Source organism: Rhinolophus ferrumequinum, chromosome 23, assembly GCF_004115265.2.
Source record: "Rhinolophus ferrumequinum isolate MPI-CBG mRhiFer1 chromosome 23, mRhiFer1_v1.p, whole genome shotgun sequence".
Classification (NCBI taxonomy): Eukaryota; Metazoa; Chordata; class Mammalia; order Chiroptera; family Rhinolophidae; genus Rhinolophus; species Rhinolophus ferrumequinum.
In genome coordinates, this window is record NC_046306.1 from 13,732,503 (window position 1) to 13,757,030 (window position 24,528).

The 24,528-nt window shown below is 50.7% G+C and overlaps 1 protein-coding gene across 5 annotated transcripts; it reads right to left on the bottom strand.

Annotated features, from left to right (window-relative positions):
- Window positions 1–2,103: 2,103 nt before the first annotated feature.
- SGK2 (serum/glucocorticoid regulated kinase 2) lies at window positions 2,104–22,984 on the bottom strand. 5 transcript variants are annotated; one of them, XM_033094322.1, is made up of 14 exons: window positions 22,785–22,984; window positions 17,320–17,388; window positions 16,672–16,721; window positions 16,068–16,125; window positions 15,795–15,878; window positions 14,804–14,935; window positions 13,628–13,740; window positions 13,303–13,339; window positions 12,184–12,270; window positions 10,883–10,978; window positions 9,675–9,830; window positions 7,587–7,676; window positions 4,683–4,867; window positions 2,104–2,239 (listed from the first exon to the last, which is right to left on the bottom strand). In XM_033094322.1, exons 2-13 carry the CDS (start codon window positions 17,362–17,364, stop codon window positions 4,703–4,705), a joined length of 1,113 nt encoding a protein of 370 aa, XP_032950213.1. In that variant the 5' UTR covers window positions 17,365–17,388; window positions 22,785–22,984; the 3' UTR covers window positions 2,104–2,239; window positions 4,683–4,702. The 5 variants fall into 5 exon arrangements, with proteins under 5 accessions (XP_032950213.1, XP_032950214.1, XP_032950215.1 ...); XM_033094323.1 differs by lacking the exon at window positions 2,104–2,239 and adding an exon at window positions 18,511–18,748 and having other exon boundaries at window positions 4,486–4,867; XM_033094324.1 differs by lacking the exon at window positions 2,104–2,239 and having other exon boundaries at window positions 4,486–4,867; window positions 14,804–14,932.
- Window positions 22,985–24,528: the final 1,544 nt, after the last annotated feature.

The following is a 24,528-nucleotide window of genomic DNA, read 5'->3' on the forward strand; positions in this document are numbered from 1 at the left end:
AGGCAGTGGTGGTAGGGGGCGGGGCTAATATGGGACTGTACCATTATTTTGGGTGAGGGGTAAATCCAAACAGAACGTGGATTAACGTGGCCAAAGATAAACCGATTTCAGTTTTTCCTTTAGTATCAAGTCTTATTAAAGCCTGATAAAAATAGTAGGTTCCAAAGGTCCAAACTTCGCTGAACCCCAAGGGAGAATAGTGAAGACTTCCGGCGGAGGATGCGGAACGCCCCAGTCTCGATCCCAAGGGCGCAGGCGTAGAGAGGCAGAGCTGGCGAAGGGCGGAGCTTTGCTGCTGAGCCCCGGGGTGGGGTTGCACTACCAGGAACACCTCCATAGAGGTCTGCTGAGCGATGCGGGAGGATTTCGGCTCCCTGGGGGGCCAGGGACTTCTGGGAGGAGGGTGGACAGGTTTAGTGCTGAGAAGGGTCACGCGAGATGGTTCTTTCCCTTTGATTAGCCCATAGAGCCAGGCGGTGAACTCGCCCTCTAGGCGCGCCCGGGCACCCCGCCAGGACTCACACCCCGTTAGTCCTGGCCAGATCCTACAAAAAAGTAAAAATATAAACTGTATCAAGGGAGCTGTGAGGGGCCGGAGCTGGACAGAAATGCGTACCCGATGAGCGGAAATGTGAAAAAAGTGGTATTCATTAAGGCAAGGCTGGAAAGAGCATTCCGGGCAGAAGGAACTGCTTATGTGAAAGCGCCATCGCTGTGAAAATGAGAAACCAGAGACCGGTAATCACAAACGGGCCTCCTTCTCTCCAGGCTCTGAGAACATGTGGACTTTTGTGCAATGCCACCGCCTCGCTGGCTCAACCCGATGAGAGCAGACTTAAGACAGCTTCGATTTGTATTTGTGTTTGTTACACTCTTCAACATGTACAGAGTGATAGGAGTTTGGGAATCCTAAAACAAACACACACACACACACACACACACACACACACACACACAAAACTCTTGTTGCCTTTTAACAACTCTGTCATTGCAAAGTTAAAACGTGGAGGAGGGCAATTGAGAATTCTCTTCCTGGGGACACTGTATTGTGGCACAAAATGGGGTGAATACAACCTTCAGTGAGGGATAAAAATGGAAGGGATGTATTTCCACTGTAGAGAGAGTAGGCAGCGCCACGGAGTGTTGGCACAGGTCTTGGGATCCTTCTGCCTGATGTGCAGTCTGTGTTTGCCAGACGACCAAAAGAATCCCTGCGCAGAGCACTTCTCCCACTGTTGAAGGTTGTAGAAAGAATAAGGGTCTTAGAATCAGCTGCCACCAAGTTCAATTCCTGGCTGTGCCTTATACCGGCTGGGTGACCCTGGGCAAATTGCTTAATCGCTCTGAGCACATGAGTCTTATCTGTAAAGTAAGGTTAATAATTTCTAAATGCTGGCTTATTGTGAGGATTGTAGATAATGTACATAAAACTCAGAATGTGTTCAGTAAACATAGGCGTAGCATGATTCATATCATAGTTTTTCTTTATTTTCTATTCTGGTGAAAATTTTGTGATCTTTTAGTCTTAGAACAGATAGAACCATTATGAGTGTCACAATCCACAGCAGATTGTGTACTTTTGACAATACTATCATGTTTCTGACAATTACACACTCTTGCTTTTTGCTTTGGGAATTTTGTCTTCTCCCTCATCATGTTCCACATTTGTCAATTAAGATAGACACTATTAAGATAGAAATCAAATCAGAGTGTTTCAGAGTTCTCAACGCATGTCAAAGGGTAACAGTAGCTCTTCCTGACCCAGCTTTGATCTCCAGTAGCTCAGTGTCAGTGTCATTGGCGTGTTTTCCATGGTATTCAGCTTCATGCCCTGTAATTTCTGGGGTAGTGGGCTGCCATGGAAAAATGGAAGGAAAAGAGTGGGACTGAATTAATAGGAAAAGGCAATAAAATTACCAAAACACACTGACATAAAGAAAGTTCCCCTCTTGTCCACAAATCAAAAGGCTAATAAGAGCACCCAGAAGTAGGTGGTGAACAACAGTTTTGTGAAAAAGAAAACTACTTTCCACTGAAATAAAGCAGCATGAGCCATCCTACAAGTGCAGGGTATCCTGAATTCAGGAGGTGTTATGTGCTCACATTCTGTCCAGAATTATCCTGAGAAATGACTAATCTTGAACGCACGGAGCTCCATAGGTGTCTGGGAAGCTCTGGTCACCAAGCCTGCACCAGCCTCCAGCCCTGTCCCAGGCCTGGGCTCCTCATGGCCATAGACCTGCCAAATATACAGGGCAGGTGAGGTAGAGCACAGCGTCAACTTGGCAGCCAGGCTTAGACCATGAGCGTCCAGTTGAATGACTCCTTTTCACCACCTAGCTTATTCTGACCAATTCCTGACTTGGCTCTCTTATTAGAGATTTTGACAGCCATTCCCTTGGACCTAACAACCAGCGTGAGAGGCAGACCAGCACAAAGGTTACATGTGAGAGCCCTGGAGTCAGCTTATGTGGCGCTAAGTCCCAGTCTGGCCCTTATTGGGTATGTGACCTTCAGGTAAGGAATGGCTTCTCTGACCCTATTTCTTCATTGGTAAAAGGAGATAGTTCCTACATTAGGGTGTTTGGTTAAAAACTGATAGTAAAGGGCCAGTGCGGTGGCTCAGGTGGTTGGAATTCAATGCTCCTAAGTCCGAAGGCTACCGGTTCGATTCCCACATGGGCCAGTGGGCTCTCAACCACAAGGTTGCCGGTTCAACTCCTCGAGTCCCGCAAGGAATGGTGGGTTCCGCCCCCTGCAACTAAGATTGAACACAGCACCTTGAGCTGAGCTGCCTCCTGGATGGCTCAGTTGGTTGGAGCACGTCCTGTCAACCACAAGGTTGCCGGTTCGACTCCCGCAAAGGATGGTGGGCTGTGCCCCCTGCAACTAGCAACGGCAACTAGACCTGGAGCTGAGCTGCGCCCTCCACAACTAAGACTGAAAGGACAACAATTTGAAGCTGAACGGCACCCTCCACAACTAGGATTGAAAGGACAACAACTTGACTTGGAAAAAAGTCCTGGAAGTACACACTGTTCCCCAATAAAGTCCTGTTCCCCCCAAAAAAAGGCCTGGAAGTACACACTGTTCCCCAACAAAGTCCTGTTCCCCTTCCCCAATAAAATCTTTAAAAAAAAAAAAACCTGATAGTAAACTTGAAAGAGTCTAGCACAGAAACTGGTTCAGCACAGGCTGGTGTTCCAAAGCTCACTGGCCAATTAAGCCAAAAAGGAGGGTGTTAAAAGGATCAGAAGCTCTCAAAATCATTGGAAAGCTAGAGGACGAGGCTCCAGGCTTCCCAGGAAGGATGCTGCAGCAGTGATCTGATGAGGACATTGCTGCTGCTGCCACCGAGTCCCAGTTGCTGCAATTTGCTCTGTTGCCACTTCTACACCAGGAACTTGGTTTTGTGGGTGCTGTCACCACAGCTACCACATGAAAGAGAGCTCCCAGTCCCTTCCTTTTCTCAAAATCTGGCACAGGTACATCCCTGGGCCACAGGCATGGCCTCCTTAGCTGCAAGGGAGGCTGGGAAAGTCAGTAGCTAGAGTTTCAGCTACTGTAAGTGGAGGTAGTTACTGCCCCTCAGCCAGGCTCATAAACTAGGAGATTCCCTGAATATAGGAGGGATTCAGACGCCAGGAAGACAAACCTAACAACAAATGTCTCATACTACCCACAGCAAAGAAAAATAAGAGGATGTTGGCTGGTACTGTATGGACTTGTCACATCTCTGTCATTTTACACTGAGATCAAAATCCAAACACCAAGAGGCCCTCTGTTTGCCTACCCAGCATTTCCCCCTTCTCCCTTACAGTCAGAATGCCTATGTTACATAGTAATGTGCCAGCTAATAAATCACATATCTAAGCCTCCATTACAGGTAAGGGTGGGGGCTAATGAGCAGAAGTCACTGGGTGGGGCTTCTGGGAAACTGTACCAGTTCCTTTCCTCCTTTTGTTCCTGCCCAGACATAAAAGCAGTGGCTAGCACTCCAGTAACCACCTATGATAATGTAGCAACTAATATTGAAGCTGTTTGCCAAGGATGGCAGAGCAAAATACAGGAAGCTTTTGAGTACCTGGTGACCTGTCAGACCAGCCTTGGACCCCTAACACCATTCTTTCTTTTTTTTTTTTTTTTAAAGATTTTATTGGGGAAGGGGAACAGAACTTTATTGGGGAACAGTGTATAAGGACTTTTTTCCAAGTCAAGTTGTTGTCCTTTCAGTCTTAGTTGTGGAGGGCACAGCTCAGCTCCAGGTCCAGTTGCCGTTGCTAGTTGCAGGGGGCGCAGCCCACCATCCCTTGCGGGACTCAAGGAATCGAACTGGCAACCTTGTGGTTGAGAGGACACACTCCACAATCAACTGAACCATCCGGGAGCTCAGCGGCAGCTCAGCTCAAGGTGCCGTGTTCAATCTTAGTGGCAGGGGGCGGAGCCCACCATCCTTTGTGGGACTCGAGTTGAACTGGCAACCTTGTGGTTGAGAGCCCACTGGCCCATGTGGGAATCAAACCAGCAGCCTTCAGAGTTAGGAGCACGGAGCTCCAACAGCCTGAGCCACCAGGCCGGCCCCACACCGTTCTTTTTGTGCTGGAAAAAAACGAATCATTTTAAAGCCACTGTTAACTTCGAGTCTCTGTTCCTAGCAGCTGAAGGTAATTCCTTATAGATACCAGTGGTTTCACAGGCGCTTCTAGCAATCCATGACGGCATCATCCTCTGGCACATAGGAAAATCCCAGGAATGCACTTGAGGCCCCGGAGCTGCTGGCCACAGTGTCAGGAGTGCAGCCAATGGACTTTGACACGGCTTCCTGGGTGAACTCAGGGTCAAAGTTTTTCAAGTCATCAGGTCCAGCCTGTGAATATAAACCAATGATGAGAAGGGAACAGTGGGGTCAGAACTGCCGAAGGAAGCCACAAGCCCTGAGAGGGACGGTAGGCCTCCCCTCTGAGTGCCTCAGGGACACCCTTCTTAACTGTCACTTACCCATGCATTTACATTAGTTATTTGATTCCACGAGGCCCAACTACCACATATCAATTCCTCTACCCCCCTGGCGTCCTGCCTGCTCCACATATATTTACTACATATATATTTAAATAGTCAACATATATTTACTGAATGCCTACCAAGCATGGTTCATGGCACTGGGAATACAGAGAAACAAAATAGAGTGGGCTCTTACTTTCATGGAGCTTATACAGGGAGTAGGAAAATTGGTAATAAGAATGCTTACAAAGAGATAATTTTGGGTGTTAATAAGTCTTATGAAAAAGATAAAATAGGGTAGTATGGCAGAGAGTGACTGGGCTGCTTTAGCTATTTTGGAGGAAGATCTGTGTGAGAGCTTGTGAAAATGATCACAAATTCTCCATTCCCATCCAGTGGTGGAGTCTATTTCTCCACCCCTTTACTATGGGTTAGCTGTGTGACTTACTTGGGCCAATGGGACATTACCAAATGTGATGCCATCAGAGGCTTGAAAAACGCACACTGGAAGTTCTCTCTTACTGCACTTGGAACCCTAAGGCCACCATGTGAAAAAGCCCAGGCCAGCCTGTTGATGTGTAAGAGGCCTCATGAAGCAGAACCCAGTTGTCCCAGCTGCCGGCCAACTGCCAGGTACGTGAGTGAGGCAATTCTAGATCATCAACTGCCAGCTGACCGGCTAGCTGACCACTAACATGAGTGAGCCAGCAGAGACAACTGCCCTGGCCCAGGCCAAAAAAACCACACAACCATGCCATAGAATCCAAATGAAATAAGCCACCTAGTTTGGGGGTGGCTTGTTATAGCGGCAAGAGCTAACTGATACAACCTATCAGGGGAGGAAGCACGGTCTGGGTTTTATGAAGTAAGCAGGGCAAGTGGAAGAGTCCGCAGACCTGCTTCAGTATTCAAGCCTTAGGCTGTGGAACCAAACAGACCATGGCTTCTAGCTTCTTAAAAGGCTACAGGACACAGTGGTTCTAGCCCAGGGCTTAGAGTTCCAACCAGAATGTGACTCCTGGTTCTGGCCCTTGTTAGTCAGCTGTGTGGCCCGAAACAAGGCAGGCATTTTCCGTTTTTTACAAATGAGGACACTGATGCTAAAGAAACTTATTGAAGGTCTCACAAGGGGTAGATGGCAGAACCAGGAATTCATTCACCCCTAGCATGTCTCACTCTACAGTCCATGCATTGCATTCTATTACCTCATTGTCTAGTTTTCTGTATATTATTCTCTCTTCAGGGTGTATGTCCAATATTATCCTCAAGGTCTTTTTTTTCATCCCCAGCTAAAGAAATCTTGCAGGTGCCTGGACTGAGTGTATCCTATCTGACAACTGATGTCAAGAGTCTGGTGCTCAAAGACACATTCATGAACAGGTATTTCACCTAAGGAAAGATGTAAATAGCGAATAACATTGGCAGTGTTGAGGTGTGCAGGCTGCCTGGATGGACGGGCCCTGACACTGCTCAACACGTTAGAGGTAGCCAAGAGAACCTGCCATGTCCACCTCAAATGGGGCTCCAGTCATTCATACTACCACTGCTCGTTAACATTTAAAAATAAACACCTTCCCTATAAATGAAAGAAATACAAATCAAAACAATACAAGAGGCCATGTTTTTACTCAAAGTTGCAAAGTAGAGAACAACAACGCACATACATGCTGCAGAGAATAAGATGACAATTCTCCAGCAGAAGCTACTGGTGCCAAGTAGATGGTCCTTCCTAACACCCAGTGATGGTGGCACGAGTCAAGAACTGAAAAACGTTCACATTCGTGGACCTGTGATTCCCCATTTGGGGATCCATCTCCAGGAAAAATCAGAACTCCAGGCAAAGAGAGACACTTAAAGACGTTCATCAGTCCATTGTGATAAAGAAAAAACAATGTAATAACCTAAAATTCACCATTAGGAGCACGGTTGAATAAATTATGTCATCAACGTAGGGTTGAAATAACAGGAGCCATTTAAAATGATACTTATAAAGTTTTATGTGACTTGGGGAAATAATGACATAGCTTTTAGCAAAAAACAAAAGGGGGGGGTGGGAGAAATCTCTCTCTCTATATGACCTATGTAAAAAAAAAAAAGCAAATAGAAAAAAGACGAAGGAAACATGCCAGCTATGGTTTCTCTTGGGTGGTGAGATAATAAGCTCTTTCTCCCTGCTGCTTTACACGTCTCTGTTTCACACGCTTTCTTTCTACAATACATACATGTCATTTTTATTATCAGGAAAAAAGCTAACTATAGAGAAAAAAATATCTTTACAGGACTTGGCTCTGTCTAGGTGTGCTATGTGACACAGAGCACTTTAAAAACTGTAAAGGACTGTGCAACGAAGGTTACTGGTGCTAAAATATAAAGGAGCGGAAGCATGGCTCATCACACAGAGCTGAACTGGCAGTTGTGACGTCTGGGTTCTAGACCCAGTTCTGCCTCTAACTTCCTGCGTGGCCTTGGACAAATCATGGAGCCACTTGGAGCCAGTTTTCCCACCTGTAGAGAGTTGGCACAGATACCCTCCAAACTCCCACTAGCCCTGGGTACCCAGAATCTGGAATGCAGTGACCTCTTACCACGTTTGGGTTGAAGGGTGGAGTCAGCCTCTTGTGGTACAAGTCATCCCAGTTTATGGGGCTGAAGAACACGTGGTTCTTTATCTCAAGCTGCAGGAAGAAGGTGCTGATCAGAAGCAACCCTCCCTATAGGCACTTCCAACCCACACCCACATGGCCGGGAGCTCCAACTCTACTGGCCATTGGCTGTCAAGGCCTAAAACCTTTATTGGGAAAGTAACTTGCACCTCCAGCTGGTTTCCTAGGATAAAGGGGTATCCCACAGCCAGGCCTCTCCCCTTCGCCATAATCTAGAACCCAAAACCTTCTCCCCCACAGCATTTGTTTATTCCACAACTATGTACTGAGCACCTACTCTGTGTCAGCACCATGGGAGGCTTTGGAGGTATGTCGCTGAACAAGACAGCAGAACCTGCCCTTAGGGTTCCTGGGGGATCTTGGGGACCCTGCTCCATTCTGCCTCAGTGCATCTTGATTCTTCCAGAATGCAAACCAGAGAAATAGACCAAATGAACTCACTAAGGAAGGTTTGGGAGGTAAAGCTCCAAAAAAAGCTACAGGTTTCCAGGGACCCAGATCTGCATATGTTTTACCACTTCTTCAAATCAATCTTGGCACCAACTGCCTCCTGTCCCAGCAGGACCCTCTCTCTATCAGCCTTTCTCAAAAAATGATTCTCTGGCTCCCTATATCAGAATACCACGCCCCTGGGCTTGTTAAAAAGCCAGATCCAAAATATTTCCAGAATACCCAAGAAACTGGTGACATTGGTTGCCTCTAAGGAACTGGGGGGCTGGAGGCACTTTTTCTGAATATCCTTTGAATTTTGATCTATGTGAATGTATACCTTATTTTTAAAAATCAGACATATTTTTTAAGATACAAATTTCCACCTGGAAGGATGGGACGAGCCTTCCCTGAAAACCCTTTTCTTTAAGCTGGCCCGGGACGGATATGCAAATGCCCTAAATGCTGTGACATTTCACGGTACCTGGCATGTAGGGCTGTTGGTAAAAACGGTTAAAAAGCACTTACTATGTGCCAGGCACTGGCCTAAGTGCTTTGCACATCTTAATCCGTTTTGATCTTGGTAGCAGCTATGAGCTAGGTGCTATCATTACAGATTGGGAAATTTGCCCAAGGTCCTGCAATTAGCAAGCGGTAGAGGAGGGATCTAAACCTGTCTCCTCGTCCACGCATCTCAACCGCTATTGTAGAAGAGAAAACAAGTTTCTAAGGAGAACAGCACTGTGGTCTTCCTTTTATAAATCAGAAGGATCTTTTGTTGAGTAGAAAAATGTAAGATTATTTTTAAAGTGCTACTTTAATAAAAAAAAAAAAGAATATAATGAACTTGTTAAGGGAATGGACTGCGGAATTATTCATCTCCATACCCTGAGTGCCCTGCTGGGGCACCGGCAAGGAGGAAGCGCTCAGGTATTTGTGAGAAGCAAGTCCAGTCTGCACAGAAGTCAGAGGGAGTTCTTAAAACTTAAATTGGGTCTTACTACTCCCCTCCTCAAAATACCCTACAGTGTACCACTCTCTTCCTCATTCCCACCACAGGACTTTTGCACATGCTGTGCTCTGTGTCTGGGATGCCTCCTCCCAGCTCTGCATACGTGATTCCTTTTCATCCTTCAAGTCTCAGCTTAACTGTCACCTCCTCAGAGAGGACCTACCTCCCTGACTATGCCAGTGTGAATGCACCTCCTCCCATTATCGATGATCTCAGCTCACTGTTTATCTCCTTCCTGATATTTGTCATACTCTGTAATAACTGTGTATGTCTGTTTCTTGTCTGCCCTCCCCCAATAAACTTAATAAGGGCAGAGACCCAGTCTATTGACTCCCTAGCACCTAGCTCAATGTCTGGCACATAGTAGGTGCTCAGGAAGTATTGGTTGAATGAAACAACTAGACTGGAGGTCGTAATCAAGAGGCAACAGTTATGAATTTCCAAATGAATGAATTAGCAGTGCTTGGTTTTACAGGACAGCTGGATGAAGGTCATTGTGCTTCTGCGCTGCCTCTACAGGAAGCTGAGAGCCCAAAGAAGGGCCACGGCTCCACTGCCCGGTCACCTACAAAGTCTGCTTTAGAGCCCAGCCGCTGCCTCTGGTCCTTGTGGAGAAGGGCTTGCAGGAGGTCACAGGCAGCCACCGTCCGGCCCCCGGGGATCTGGAGCGGCTGGTGCAGAATGTTCTCATACATCTGGGATATGTCTTTGCTGTAGAAGGGTGGCTGGTGATAGAGGGAGAGAGCTGGAGGATCACCCATGTTCAAGGGCACAGGTCTCAGGGAGACTTGGAGAAAAGCTGGGTAGCTGGAAGGATTCAGCCAGACCCGTGTCCTGTGCAATGGCTCACTTGGAAGACTGGAGAGAGGCAGAGACCTCTGGGCTTCCAACACAGTGGAGAGGGCTGCGGGGAAGGCCGAGGGGTCTCCCCCCACCAGTGTGAGGCCTACGGACCTCCCAGGAGCACCCCATCCCACCTCTCTTAATCTAGCTTGTGTACCACCTTTGCACTTGGCAAAGTTAACACTTTCCCCTTCATCATTTCACCCCTGCCTCACAACCATGCCTCGAGACAGTAATTTTTCAGATGAGAAGACAAGGTTCAGAGAGAATAAGCCTGTGACATAGCTCGGAAGAGAGCCGGGCCCCAAACGTATGCGGGGTCCATCTTCCTTGATGCTCTTCCTCCTACCTCCTCTGCCAGGTCTTCCTTCTCCAGACTCCACAGAGCCTGGTCCTTCATATCCATATCTCTCTCTCTCTCTCTCTCTCTCTCTCTCTCTCTCTCTCTCTCTCTCTCTGTCTCACACACACACACACACACACACACATTACATTCCCATGACTTATTTATTTCCCACCCAGTTCTCTTGGTAAAGCCACCCCAGCATGAAGCCTGACCTGGGGCGAGTCTACAGCTGCCTCCATGAAGCAGGCAGCCTAGGCTTCGGTCCAGGGCTGGTTCCACAACCTACCAGCACTGTGACTTGTCTGGGTCTCAGTTTCCCTTTCAGTAAAATAAGAACAACTCCATTTCCTGCAGCAAGCCTCCAAAGGCTATTTTGAGGCACCAAGGGAGTAACATAGGACGTGGTGTATTGAAAAAATATATGTAACCCTTGTATTCACTCTGGCATCAGCTCCGTTAGCGTGGAGTGGAGAGAGGACTCGTACAGCTAGTTCCTTGAGGAGTCTGAGCGGGTCACACAAGGGAGAGACCCGCTCCCCTCTCTCCCCAGAGCCAGAGGTCCCAGGCAGACAGCTACACCCCACTCACCAGGCCGTGCAGCATCTCGTAGAGAACAGCCCCCAAGCACCACCAGTCCACCGCCCGATCGTAAGGCTCTTTACGAAGCACTTCCGGAGCCAAGTACTGTTGAGGGGAAACATGCTTATCTGAAAGACCCTCAGTCTGTCTCCCCCCTTGTAAACAAGGCCCTTGGAGGAAAAGACCATGGAAGAGATAACTTGTCGGGGCCATGTCTGCTACACAAGCCAGGGTGCCATGTCCCCTGCTCCCTGCCGCTGGCAATGTCTCAGGAAGAGATGGTTGGGCTGTCAGGCTTTGGGAGGCCAGTTCTGTCCAGCGGACACCCTGCCATACGCAAACACAGACAATGGCTCCTGCTCAGAGAGGTTATCTGTCCGTCGGCCACCCTAAAACCAAATTGAGGAGACCCAGCTGAGATCTAAAACCCGGAATTTCAAGCATAGGGAGAAGAACAGAGCGGCTAAAGTCTTGTCCCCCATGCCAGGTCAGGAGGAGCTTCCTCATCCTGCAGCCTCAGTCCCCACCCCCACCAGAGAATCTGGGAACCCCTTTGGGTCCAAGGTCCAGAGGTCAAAACAGGTGAGAGTTCAAGGAAAGGTTTGAATCCCAAGGCTGCCGGGAGGCCTTGCCAGGACAGATAGACATGGATGAATTACTACAGAGACGCACACATTTTAACCCTCCAGGCTCTTGGTGGCTGGAAGAGGACAGGAGACCAGTGTTTTGCATTTGCACGCCCGCATCTTAACTGTCAGGCCAGGCCCTCCTGCTGCACATGAACTTCACCTTGTAGAGCAGTGCCATCCAATACAGCAGCCACTAGCAACCAAACACTTGAAAGGTGGCTGTTCTGAGCTGAGACGGGCCATCAGTGTAAAATACACACCGATTTCAAAGATTTAGGGAATAAAAAAAAGAATAAAATGTCTGAACAATTTTATATTGTAGGTTGAAATGACACTGTTATGTATGTAGGGGTTAATTAAAATATATTATTAAAATCAATTTCACCTGTTTCTTTTTACTTTTTAAACGTGGCTGCTGGAAAAATTGTAATTGCATATATGGTTTGCATTTCTGTTTCTATTAGACATCACCGTGACAGAATCACCAGTAGCTGGCCGGGTCCTAGCAGGCCCTTGAGCTAGTGCCCCTGTTATACAGATGAGGAAACCAAGGCAGAGTGCACAGGCAGCTCAGGGGACGTGTTTGGGTGGAAGGAGTGAGCCCCCTCAGGTGTAACCTGTTGGCCCTAGGATCTGCACTTAACCACTCATGGCTACCCTCTCCTAGGAGGTTTAGCTCACCTCGGGGGTGCCACAGAATGTGGACGTGGTCTCTTCTGGCTCTACACCTTCCTTGCAAAGGCCAAAATCCGTCAGTACCACGTGTCCCTGTGGAGGAGGGAAGGCAGGGGTCAGAGAGTTGTCTAAGAAAGGCATGGCCAGGCCTAACCCCAAAGCCCAGATGCCAAACCCCCGGGCAGCAGCTATGGGTTCAATGTCCCTGGCACAGGCTGGAGACACCACTCAGAGACCCAGGGCTTCTGGACTAGATGCTGGGAGCAGCACAGCGGACAAGGTGGGGAGATGGCAGACCACTGTCTGCCCAGCTCACCGGACTCAGACCTATGCCCTATAACAGCGGCAGCTCAGAATGCCCTTGCTGGAGGGGCTTGATGGCAGCAGCCCCTGTGACAGAAGGCTGGGGACCCAGAAAGCAGCCATCCCCTGTGGCAGCTGGATGGGCGGGTGGCTGGTGGACGTCATGGAGTGAGTGGATACTTCCGGGCTCTGTCCAGTTCTCCTCTTTAAGTGCTGTCACGCCCATGCCCCCATATGGGACACTGCCCTCACCCAAGTTATGCCCCTCCCAAGGGGCTCTCCCCACCCAATGACTGACTGATGCAGGGACTCAGATGCCTAGCCTCCTCGCCTCAGTTTGGAACGGCCAGCTCAGCTCAGGCCCCCCCCGCCCCCCTCTGGTAAGATCAGCGGAGGGCTCACGTGCAATCACAGGGCAGGAGAGCCTCCTCCTCTGCCCAATCCTCCTCTTCACCCCGATAAAGTAGATCTCTTGATAACCTTCTGCACCCAAGGCTTCACCTCAGAATCTGTTTCCAGGGAACCCAGTCTAAGACATAGAGGGACTACAAAATCCACAAGCCTCCGCCTGGCTCCACCCCTGCTCCCCACAGACCTCGCGTACACATGTGTGTACATGCACGTATATGTGTACATGGTCTCGAGTGCACATGATGCACATGTACACACATGTGCACATGTATGAGCACATGTGCATACACATACTTCAATGCATCCCTATTCGTATGTATGCATGCACAATGCACGCACACCCGTGCACTCACACTTGTGGGTACACAGCACACATGTGTAACTATACACACACAGACCCACATACACAACCTGGTAGTCCAAGAGTATGTTCTCTGGTTTCAGGTCCCTGCAGAAAACAAGAGAAAAGTGCACTGTGATGGCTCCGCCCTTAGTGAGGAGAGCTGGTCCTTGAGGGAGGACTATTCATAGAGGCTCACAGAGATGTCAAGTGAGAGCCCAGGGGGGACAGGTACCTGTCCTAGGAAGGAGGAGGCTCCCACCCTACCCCGCTTCTGGATCCTTCTCAGACAAAGGACCAAGTTCACTGGGATTTCATCACGATTTAGGGACCCACACACCCCTGGCTGTGGAGGCAGAGGGCTGGGCCTGGCTCTGAGCCACAGGCAGGCCTCACCTGTAGATGATGTTGAGGGAGTGCAGGTAGCCAATGGCACTGGCCACCTCGGCGGCATAGAACCGAGCCCGGGGCTCCAGGAATCTGCGCTCCCGCTGCAGGTGGAAGAAGAGCTAGAGGCGGGGGAGGTGTGTGAGAGGGTTTCCTGGGGGCTCTAGCTGCTTGAGTGCAGGGTGGGGGGCAGCTGGCCAAGTCACCCCTTCTCTGAGCTGCAATGTACTCAGATGACAAAGGGCACGCCGGGCTCCCTCCCCACAGAGCAGTCGTGGGTGTCCAAAGAGTCAGCAGGAGGATTCGTTAGCATGGATTCAGCACCTACTGTGTTCCAGGCTCCAAGCCAAACCCTTTCACTTGTCGTATCTCATTTAACCCTCAAGATCACATTTAAAGCATCAAATATGATGCCAGTTTCACCTAAGAGGTACCTGGGAGGGGCCGGAGCCGTCAGGTGACTTGCCAGGTCACGGAGCTCACCATTGGCAGAGCTGGTGTTTGAAAGTGGGTGGTTCAAAGATGTGTGTTTCCTCCAACCCAGATGATAAGATTATTATGGCTGAGAGAAACTGAGCCCAGGGTAGATCTGCCCATGGGCCAACTGCTTTGGTCTATTTTGCTGGCATGGAAAACTCTTCACCTCCACCAGGGGCCTTAAGGATACAGGACAAAAACTCCCCCCTTGGCATCAGGCCAAAAGGCATGTGGTCACAGAGATTACACTAAATTTTGCCACTTGCCCAGAGAGACAGCGAAGTCCAGGACGGAGCTCAGCTTATCTAGCTGTGCTTCTGAGTCACCAGGTGGCCTCAAGTCTCTGTTCACCACAGGGACTGGTTACCTCCACCCAGTGGCCTCTGGTGGACAACGGGAGCATTAGAAATCTCGATCACAGTGCTCCTCGGCCATTGACCTTTCCCAGGTCCACCGAAGTGAGTCTGGACAACTTTGTGGGAGGAAGTCAATACAGACCCGCGTTCCAATCCTGGCTCTGCCAGGTACGGGCTGGGTGGCCTGTGAGCAAGTGAGTCAGCTCCTGAGCCTCAGTTTCTTCAGCAACAAAACAGGTCTGTGGTCAGGAGGCAGTGAGAACATTCCGGAACCTGGTACACAGTGGGCATGTGGGATGGGCAGCTCACAGCTAAGCATTAGCCCAGCGGAGCTTCCTGTGGGCCCACCTACCTCTCCCCCATTGACATAGTCGAGCACAAAGTAGAGCTTCTCGGGCGTCTGGAAGGAGTAACGCAGGCCCACGAGGAAGGGGTGCTGCACGTTTTTCAGAAGCACATTGCGCTCCGCCATGATGTGGTTCTGCTGTGGAGTCACACAGACAGGGGTCCGTGTCACAGCCCACCGTGGCCTCCCTGGTGGGGGCTGCCCTGCCCGGGATCTTCTCATGCCCCTCCTCAAATGCCCACTGTGGCTCCTTGTTGCCCTCAGAGCCAGGCCCCACTCCTTGCCTAGTATTCAGGGTTCTGTGTGGGCAGTCCCCGTGGGTGCAGCTCCAGCCTCTGGATCAGAAACCCCTGCTCCCCCACCCTGGGGTGACAAGCATGCATATGTGATTGCTGCACAAATGAGTCCACATTCATGCCTTTCTTTGTGCTGTTTCCCCTGCCTGGCCACCCTCTTTTTAGACCACCCTCTTCAAGGCTAGTGACAAGGCCACCTCCCTCAGGAAGACCTCTCCTACCCACCCCCACGATGTCCGTTAACCCTAATTCCTTCTCCCGAGTCCTCTGATTTGATATTCAATCCTCTCTCAGGGCCTGCTCTCTCCTCCGAACGGGGTTAGACTTAAAGAGACTCAAATCAGCTGAAACATGTGAAACTCCAAGATGGCTGTGGCTTGAAGGGTCTTTGGAGAGTATAAAGTGTGACGCCACATTGCACAGATGGGGAGGCTGGAACCCAGACAGTGCAGAGGATTTGTCCACTGCGGGGCCCTGAATTTCCTAGGGGAATGCAAAGAGCTGGGACTGGGTCCTCCTAAAGGTCCTAAGGGTGAGGTCCTTGAGAAGAGTCAGCACCCTGGGTACCACCTGACCGCCTGCTGTGACCCCCTCTGTACTCGGCCCATGGGCCTCTCATAATTGGGGCCCATCTTGGGAAGCCACCCTAGGCTGGGGGTTGAGGAGCAGGAGAGGAAATGCCTGTGCCCAGGCCCTGGTACCTCTTTATTCTTTAAGATGGATTTTTTCTGCAGCACCTTCACTGCATAGAACTTCCCGTCGGACTTGCGCTTGGCTAGTAGGACCTAAGTAGAAGCACAAACGCAAGGTCTCACAGGTGACTACTCCTCAGTTGGCCCCCAGCTCTAGCTCTGCATCCGTCCGTGATTCTGCCGGTTGTGAACTCCCTCTTTGCACATGCAAGTGACAGGCAGGGGGCGGAGGAGGCTGAAGAAAAGGCGACCCAGGCCTCCTACCCTCACCATATGACTCACCTTCCCATAGTTCCCTTTGCCAATGACTTTGAGGAAGTCGAAGTCGGTGGGCCGGGCACTGGGGGAAGAGGCAAGAACACGGGTCAGCATTTGCAATCTTGGGAAACCTCGTCCTGAGATCCACGGCAGGCTTCTTTTCCACTTTGAAGCTGGGGAATACAGGGAGCTTTCCAAGACCCAAGCCTCCCTGATGTTGAAGAATGCCATGTTCTCCTAACCAAGAGGGTGCTTAGAATACTGGCTCCTGCCCCTGGGGATCTCACGATTCAATAAACAACATGCAACGTGGGGAGAAAACCAGACAAGACTGCAGAGAAGGTAAGGGATCTGGCTTCAAAGCCTGAGAAGGGTCTGGGGGTGGGAAGGTGCTGACAATCAAGACTTTGGAGGGCGGGGGTGTCCCAGGCACAGGCCTGGGTGTGGGCGAAGGCTGGGGAATTTGTGGGAGATAAAGCTGGGGGTTGTCCTGGGCCCAGAGGGCAGAGGGTCTTGAAACTAGACCAGAGAACTTGGATTTTATTCCCAAGGCATGAGGAGCAGGTGTGAGGGGAGCCAGGTATGAGGGGAGCCAGCGAGGGAAGTTGTTTGAGAGACCAGAACTCACTTTGGGTTGGCCGAAGGCCCCAGGTTGATGTTCCCATTGGCTCTTGAGAGCTAAAGACATTTACAAAAAGAGGCGATTAAGACCAGCAGGTCCCCACTCCTTGACCCCATCCCTTTCCCCTGGCCCAGGCCCTATGCCTTCTCCAGCATCTCTACTAGCCGGCCTCCTCCCTCCCTCCCTTCCTCCCTCCCTCCCTCTCTCTTTCCCTCCTTCCATCCCTCCCTCCTTCCCTCCTTCCCCGCTTCCCTCCTTCCCTCCCTCTGCCCACCCACGCACCCATCCACCATCTCACCATGCTTCTCACAACAGCCTTGAGAGGCTGCTGGCTGTCATGCTAACTGTGAGCATGAGGAAACTGAAGCCCAGAGAAGAGCTGTCCAAGGACTTACGGGCAACCCCATGGGAATTGGAACCCAGGTGTCCTCAGGGCCAATCCTATGATTTTTCTACCTCATTTACTTCTTGAAGCCTTTCCCAAGTCTCCTATTTACCCTGCAAGTGGCCCACTTCTGTGAGCTCAGAGCGCCTCCTGTCTGCCCCCCAGTCCTGTCTGAGATGGCCCACCAGGCTGGTGCGTGATTCTGTAGATTTCCTCAGCTGTGGAAGTGAGCCCCCTGGTGGTGCGTGTGGGAACCAAGCCCCACTCACCTGTGGACGAGGGGTCCCAGCCACGCTAGTGCTATGGTCCGCCATTCTGTAACAGTGCTCAGGTGGATACTGGGGGTACAAAGAGGAATAGGTATGAGAGAGATGGCTGCGGAGTTAGTGTCACCTGTCTAGGGCTTCAGGCACCGCTGCCCTAGCCAGCCCTCACCAACCCCATCTGTGCTCCTATCCCAGAGGCCAGCAACCTCTGCATGGGACAAGATATGATATCCCCTGGACCCAGGATCTCTAGTGAAACATCCTGGAGGGAAGGAGGGAGCACAGTCGGGGGGGTGGGGGGGGACGCCTCCCAGGCTGAGTCGTCAAGGGTTAAGGATAGCCAGGGTACAAGATCCCCGGGAGCCTGGGCAGTTCCAGAAGTCCAGAAGGGCTGGAAGGACCCTAGCAGAGCATAAAGTCTGAACCCTTGCTCCCATTTCACAGATGGGGAGCCTAAGGCCTAGAATGGGACTTGCTTAGGGTCACACAACTTGTGAGGGGCAGGCTGGGCTCCCCAGGCTCCCATACAGGCACACTGCAACCCTGAATTCCTATGGACAACCCCAGGATGGGCTCTGTGCTATTATCTCTCTGCCACAGGGACTTCTGCCTAATGCCCCTGGAAGAGCAGCTGCCCTGGAGGCCTTGGGCTGGATCCATAGAGAGACCTAAGCCTGGCCAGTGTCTGTTTGCAATCAAACAGACCCGCTGGCCTGTGCAGCCAGGTGCAAGCACAGTGTCTTTCCTGCCCTGACCCTGCAGGGTGGAGGAAGCTGGCACACCTGGCCTTGGCTCAGGGTACCCAGGGCCCCACAGCCTTACCCCTGCTTGGAAGGGCAAAGCCCAGAGCCAAGATCTCACCTGGCAGCCCATTGGCTTGCAGGGACTGCTGGGTATTGGGCATCGCAAGACCACAGCCTTGGCCCTCAGTGGGTAGACACTGCCCGTCTTTATTTACAAGGGGGCTCCTGGAGACTCTACCCCTTCTTGGGAGCTGAGAAAGTGACCACAGGGGAAGGGCGGGAGTTGCCCAGGCCAGGCTGTTTGGAGAGGCCCAGCCCTGCGGAGCCATGAGAGAGTAAGCGGCACAGCAGCCAGGTGCCCCCTCAGACAGCCCACAGAGCTGCCACACCCTCTGCTCTGCTGACCCTGACGGCCCCTCTGCCAGGCCCTGGCCTCCCTGGCCCCACGTACCTGCGGCAGCCTGAGGAAAGGCCTCTGAGAGAACTAGCGATTGGAGTCAGAGGACGGGCAGTGGAGAAGAGAGCCTCTCTCTGTTCTCCCAACAAGGGCCAAAGTGTCTGTGCCTGGCGCCGGCCTGGCCCCAGCTCGCAACTCTGGGCAGCAGCGAGGTGGCTGTTGATGTCATGCAGGACCCAGCAGAGCTTAAGATGGGACCAGAGACCTCTGTTCTCGGGGACATCGCCTCCCCCTGCGGGGTGGGCAACAGCTGCAGGAGAGCCCTGGAGACTCTTGGGGCTTGTTCGAGTGTGTGTGAGTATGTGGGTCAGGGTGTGTGTGTGATGTGCTATGTGCAGGTGGTTTGTGCACAGATGTGCTTCAGTTTGTCGGTGTGTCCGTGTGTCCCTGGATGTCAAGGTATTTGTGTCATCGTGTGTCTGTGTGTAGATGACAGCATGCTCTGTGGTTACTGTGTGTCACAGTTGGATAACTGTCACTGTATCAATACATCCATGACTGTATTTTCAGTGTGCGTGTATGTGCTTTAGGGAGTCTCTGTGTAGTGTGTCAACATGTCAGTGTGTATATTTATATATGTTAATATGCTTGTGTGTGTATGAGTGTGAGTCTGCATGTGGGTGTCTACATCTGTGTCTACTGATACGTGTGTGGTACAGTATCACCACCTGTGTGTATGTAGGTCATTGTTTCCATATGGATGTATATTGGTAAGTGTGTGTGTGTGTGTGTGTGTGTGTGCGTGTGTGTGTGTAGGGGATCTGTCTGTAAGAAGGTATGCTCCCTGGGGCCTACCCAGGCCCAGCGTAGAACATCTGGGGCTGAAGATGAGGTCCCATGACCTTAACCACGGCAGCTGAGAGCCCTTTGCCTCCCAAGAACCTGCAGGTGTTCCAGAGGAATCTGGAGCCCATGTGCCCGGCTCCATCCAGCTGGCCTTGGTCTTTGACTGCCAGCACTTGGCCTTTTGGCCCTTTCCCTGCTGACCCCTCCAGGGCTCTGGCCTGCTGTCCCCAGAGCAGGGCCCGTTGTCCCATGACTCTCTGGCTGTGTAAGAGGCAGGAAACACAGTCCCAGCCAGCATCTTGGCTCATGAAGTTTTTGCTTCCTGATGTGATTATTAGTTACTCACGGGGTCCTTCCTCTCCCCTGGAGCTCATGAGGAGTCTTCTGGGGAATGAAGGAGTTGACAGGGCCTGACACAGCCCCTGCCCTTCTGGAACTTTCTATGTGGCCACCACATGCCACACCCAGACCTCTGCAATACACCTCAGTGAAGGAATCCGTGGGGCTGGGGCCAAGAGGGTTGGTGAGGGAGGGACTTAATTAAGCTCAGTGATCTTGGGGGTTCTCTGTGGGTTCTGAAGCACAGGGCGCCTGGGGGTATCAACTGAGAAAAACCCAAATGAACAATATCAGAGCCTTCCATCTTCCAACAAAACAGAAATGTTGAACCAATACACAGATGGGCAGGATGTCATGTTGACAAAACATACCCAGAACAAGGACGTTTCTTTTCCATAACAAGCCCCGCATGGGGCATTCTTTCAGCGGCACTGTTTAGAACAGGAAAATAATAGCGACGATAATAACAACCTAAATGTTCCACCACAGGCCACTTTGGAACACCGCCTGCTGTAACAGCTCCCTCTCTCTCTCGACCTCACATCCCCTCCAGGCACTGTCCATTTCTCTGTTCCCCCTTTTAGTTAAACTCCTTGAAAGAGTTGTCTGGACTCAGTCTCCATGCCTTTTCCTTTTCTCTCTTGAACCCATTACAAAGAGGCTGTCAACCCCACATGCCACCAAAACAGTGGGCCAGTGACCTGTGTGCCAGAGCCAGTGATGAATCCTTCATCCTCCTCTCCCTCATCCTCTCAGACGGAGTTGACACACCCACTTCCCCCACTTGGCTTCAGGAGCTCCTGGTTTTCCTCTTACCTCACTGACTGCTCTTCCTCCATCTTTCTGCTGGATTCTCCTGTCTCCTTAGACACTAGCCTGTCTCAGGGCTCAGCCCTTGGACCTCTGTCTACCCTTGTTCCCTAGTTGATCTCAACCAGTTTAAAGGCTTTAAGTACCAACTACACTCGACAATTCCCAAACATGTCTCCCTAGCCCTGATTCTCTCCTGAATTCTGGATTTCTATGCCAACTGCTTCTTCGACACTTCACTTGTTAGATACTCAGAGGCATCTCAATCTCTACATGTCCAAAACAAAAAAGTGTTCACTCACGTTCCTTCTCCTCTGCCTCAGCCTCCTCCTTCCAGCTCAGTAACAGCACTGTGACCTGCTCAGAAGTTCAAGCCAGCAACTTGGAATTCATCCTAGAAACCTGGCACCCTCACCTGACCTCCACTCCACCATGCAATCCCACTGGCCGCTACCTTTCAAACACATGGAGACACCCCCGCTCGCATCAGTGCATGGATTACTGCCATAGCTTCCCTTCTGATTCTTTGTTTCTATCTTTATTCACTACAATCGTTCTCCACCAAAAGCCAGAGTGACTCTTTTAAAATGTAAATTAGGTCATGTGACTTTGTTGCTCAAGACTCCAGTGACTTGCCATCACCTGGAGGGTCAAAGGCCACGTCTTTACTATGGTCTAGGAGATTCCGTTCGAGCTGGCTCCCATCTCCATCTCCACTTTGTCTCCACCGCTCTCCCCCTCACGACACTCCGGGCTCTCGGGCTTTCTTGCTGGCCCTCTGGCCTCCTGCCCCTGGCACTTACTTTTCCCTCTTCCTAGAATGCTCTTCCCCCAGATAGCTGCATAGCTGGCTTCCACTAACTAGTGTCACAGACAGGCCTTTTCTGATTCCTGGTGACCGATTGTCCTGGTTTGTCTGTGACTTAAAAGTTTCCTGAGATGTGGGACTTTCAGTGTCAAAACCAGTACAGTTCTGGACAAACCAGGATGGCTGGTCACTCTACAAACCCAGGTCTGCTCATTCCCTATCTACTTTTCCCGCTTTCTATTTTACTTCGTAACACTTATCACTCTCTGATACCTTCTCACGCAACTCTTTATTGTCCGTTTCAAATGAGAACATCAGTGCCATGAGGGCGAAGACTTCTCTTGTCCACTGTTGAATGCCCCACAGCTAGAACAGGGCTTGGAACAAAGTCGGTGCTCTGTATATATTTGACTAGTGAATCAAGGAATGAATTGATAAGATAAATGATAGGACATGTGTAAAGTGGAAAATTACCCAACAACAAACAAAAACAATATACAAGCCTACATAAATGGAAACAGGAACATATATGTACTGCGGTGTCAAGCAAAAAAAAGCAGATTTCAACATGGTAGGTATACCAGGGCTACCATCTTTGTAAAGGAAACAAAAAGACCTGTAAGCATATGGACATTTGTGCACAGCCACAGAAAAAAAGGCTGGAGGGCCATGACCCACGGTGACAGTGAATTAGGTTATTTTTTTTTTGTAATCTTTGTAGAATTTTGCAAAGTTGCTTGAGGTGTTGCTGTTCACATAATACTTAGGTACTAAGTCCTGGTGGAAACTTTGGCATGCCCATCGCTCACCATCACGCTTCCCATCACCTTGACTGTGACTCCCACACTTGAGCAGCTCTCTGCTCCTAACGCTTCTTGCTCCCTTCTCTGCACCTGCTTCTTTTGTCCACACTTTACTGGAATCGATTCATTTACACACCTGTCTGCCCAGTGCAGGCCAATGACATACCAATGACAGTGCATACCAAGTGCCAGCTTGATCTGATTTTATTCCCACAATGCCACGGCTTAGGATCTATCATCATCCCTGTTTGAAGGAGGAGGACACTGAGGCTTGGGGAGGTACAGTGACGTGATCAAGCCATATAGCTAGTAAATGACATAAATGGGATTTGAACACAGGCAGTGCGACGCCAAAGCCCATGGCCTGGACTGTCAGGAAGAAGTTAGGAATTTCGAAAAGGAAGGCACGAAGTTAGTGGGAAGGAAGTGAAGATGGAAATAGGTTAGTTAGGAAGGAAGAAAATCAGGCAACTGAGAAGGCAGAGAGTTAGTGAAGAGGGAAGGAAGGAGGGAAAGGGGAAAAGAAATTAGGAAAGGAGGAAACAAGGAAGGGAGGGAGAGAAGAGTTAGGAAATAAAAAAAGGGAATTAGAAAGGAGGGTGTTAGGAAGGAAAGGAAGTAAATAGGTAGTTAGGAAGGAAGTTAAGTAAGGTAACCAGTTAGTCAATTTGGCAGACCAGCAGGCTGGCAGGCAGGTGTCTGCTGACAGCTGAACCTCTCACCTGAAAATTCTGGGTCCCAGTTCAGGTCCTGGGGAGCAGCCCCTAGCACAGCTCTGCCTTCCTGTCTCTCTGCATGGTCCCCCCAATCCTGAATTGCCGGAACAACCTTTTCAGTCAGGAGCGACCTGTCACCCACTCGCTCAAGCTCCCAAACCAGCTCAAGTTCAACTTCCCAGTTCTGCCAGCTGGGAGCTGGCTGCAGGGCCTTCCGGTTACTAATTAACTGCTGGACCTGAATCACGATGCTGGCTGCCCCGACTGGCTCCTCCACAGGCCCTGCCCTGGGGACCCTCTGAACTTTTAAAAGCTACTGTACAACTTAAGTTGTGTGACCTTGGGCAAGTGACTTCACCTCCCGGAGCCTCATGGGAATTGGTGATGGTGGTGCGTGTCCTGCCTCACAGGGAAGGTCTCTGGGGTCCCCTACAACACCGTCCCATTTCTATTCTCTGAAATCTCACTCTCAGCCTCCCAGGTCCAGCTCCAGTGCTGACTCTCCCACATAGCCTTCCCTGATTTCACCAGCTGAATCCCCTTCCCTGTCTCTTAGAGCCTGGAGAACTGACCACCCAAAGGGCTTGTCTCACACAACTCTCCGCTCCTCCCTGCCCGATTGGACCACCAGCCTCAGTGGTTAGCCCTTTCCTGGACACCTCCAGGGAGGGACAGCTCACACCCTCCTGAGTCAGCCTCATGCCTGATACCTCTGGCACTCTCTTGTGTATCCTGCCACCCAGAGCTCTCCTGCTCTGGCACTGCCGGCACCGTCCTGGGAGGAGAACCACGGCTGAGCTGAGACCCAGGCCCCGCTCTGCCCTTCGGAGCCCTCAGTAACCAGGGCTCAGCTCTCCCCACATCACGTGGAAGGAAGACTTCCCCTGGTTGATCTGAAGCTGCCCAGGCTGAGGGTTCTGACTCAGGGCAAATTCAAGGCCTGGTCTGCCGGCCAGGTGAGCAAAGCTCCACCCAGTGACCCCTCCTCAGGAGGCAACTCAGAGTGTGGCTGCCACGCCGCTTCCTCCATTGCCTTTTCATTAAAATGTCAACGGCTTCCCAGTCACGCTAGTGCTTTTAAAACTGGCTCGTCTCATGTGCCCTGAAGGAGCCCTGCAAGCCCCACTCCCCACCTCCACCACTCCACCCGTCAGCATGGGACTGTCCCCCCACCCCACCACCCCCCACAGCTGGCTCAAGTGCACCAATCAAATCACAGCCTCAGGTCTGCCTGCACCAAGCAAATCACAGCCCCAGTTCCTGCCTCTTTCCAGAGCTGTCACTGTTTCTGTTCCACCAAGCTCCTCCTCCCCTGCACTGCCAGAGCCGGTTTTAAAAAAAACCCCACATAATGGTATTGCTAAAACCAAAGAATTCCAACATATGGAAGAAGAATGTGAAATAAAAACTGGAAGCTTCTCCTCTACCCATCTTCAATCTCATTTCCAGAGATAACAGCTATTTACTAAACAGTGACTATCTTTCCAGACTTTTATGTTATATCCTAATCTACATCTCCTATACTTCCCGCCCCCCCCCCCCAGAAAATGGGCCACACTATACATATTGTTCAGCCACTCCCTTTTTTTTCTAAGGAGGGCGCAACTTACAGTGGCCCATACGGGGCTCGAACCGGCAACCTTGGTGCTACCAGTACCATGCTCTAACCAACTGAACTAACCCGCCATCCCTGGTTTTAGTTCTTATATTTAGGTCATCGATCCATTTTGAGTTCATTTTTGTATGTAGG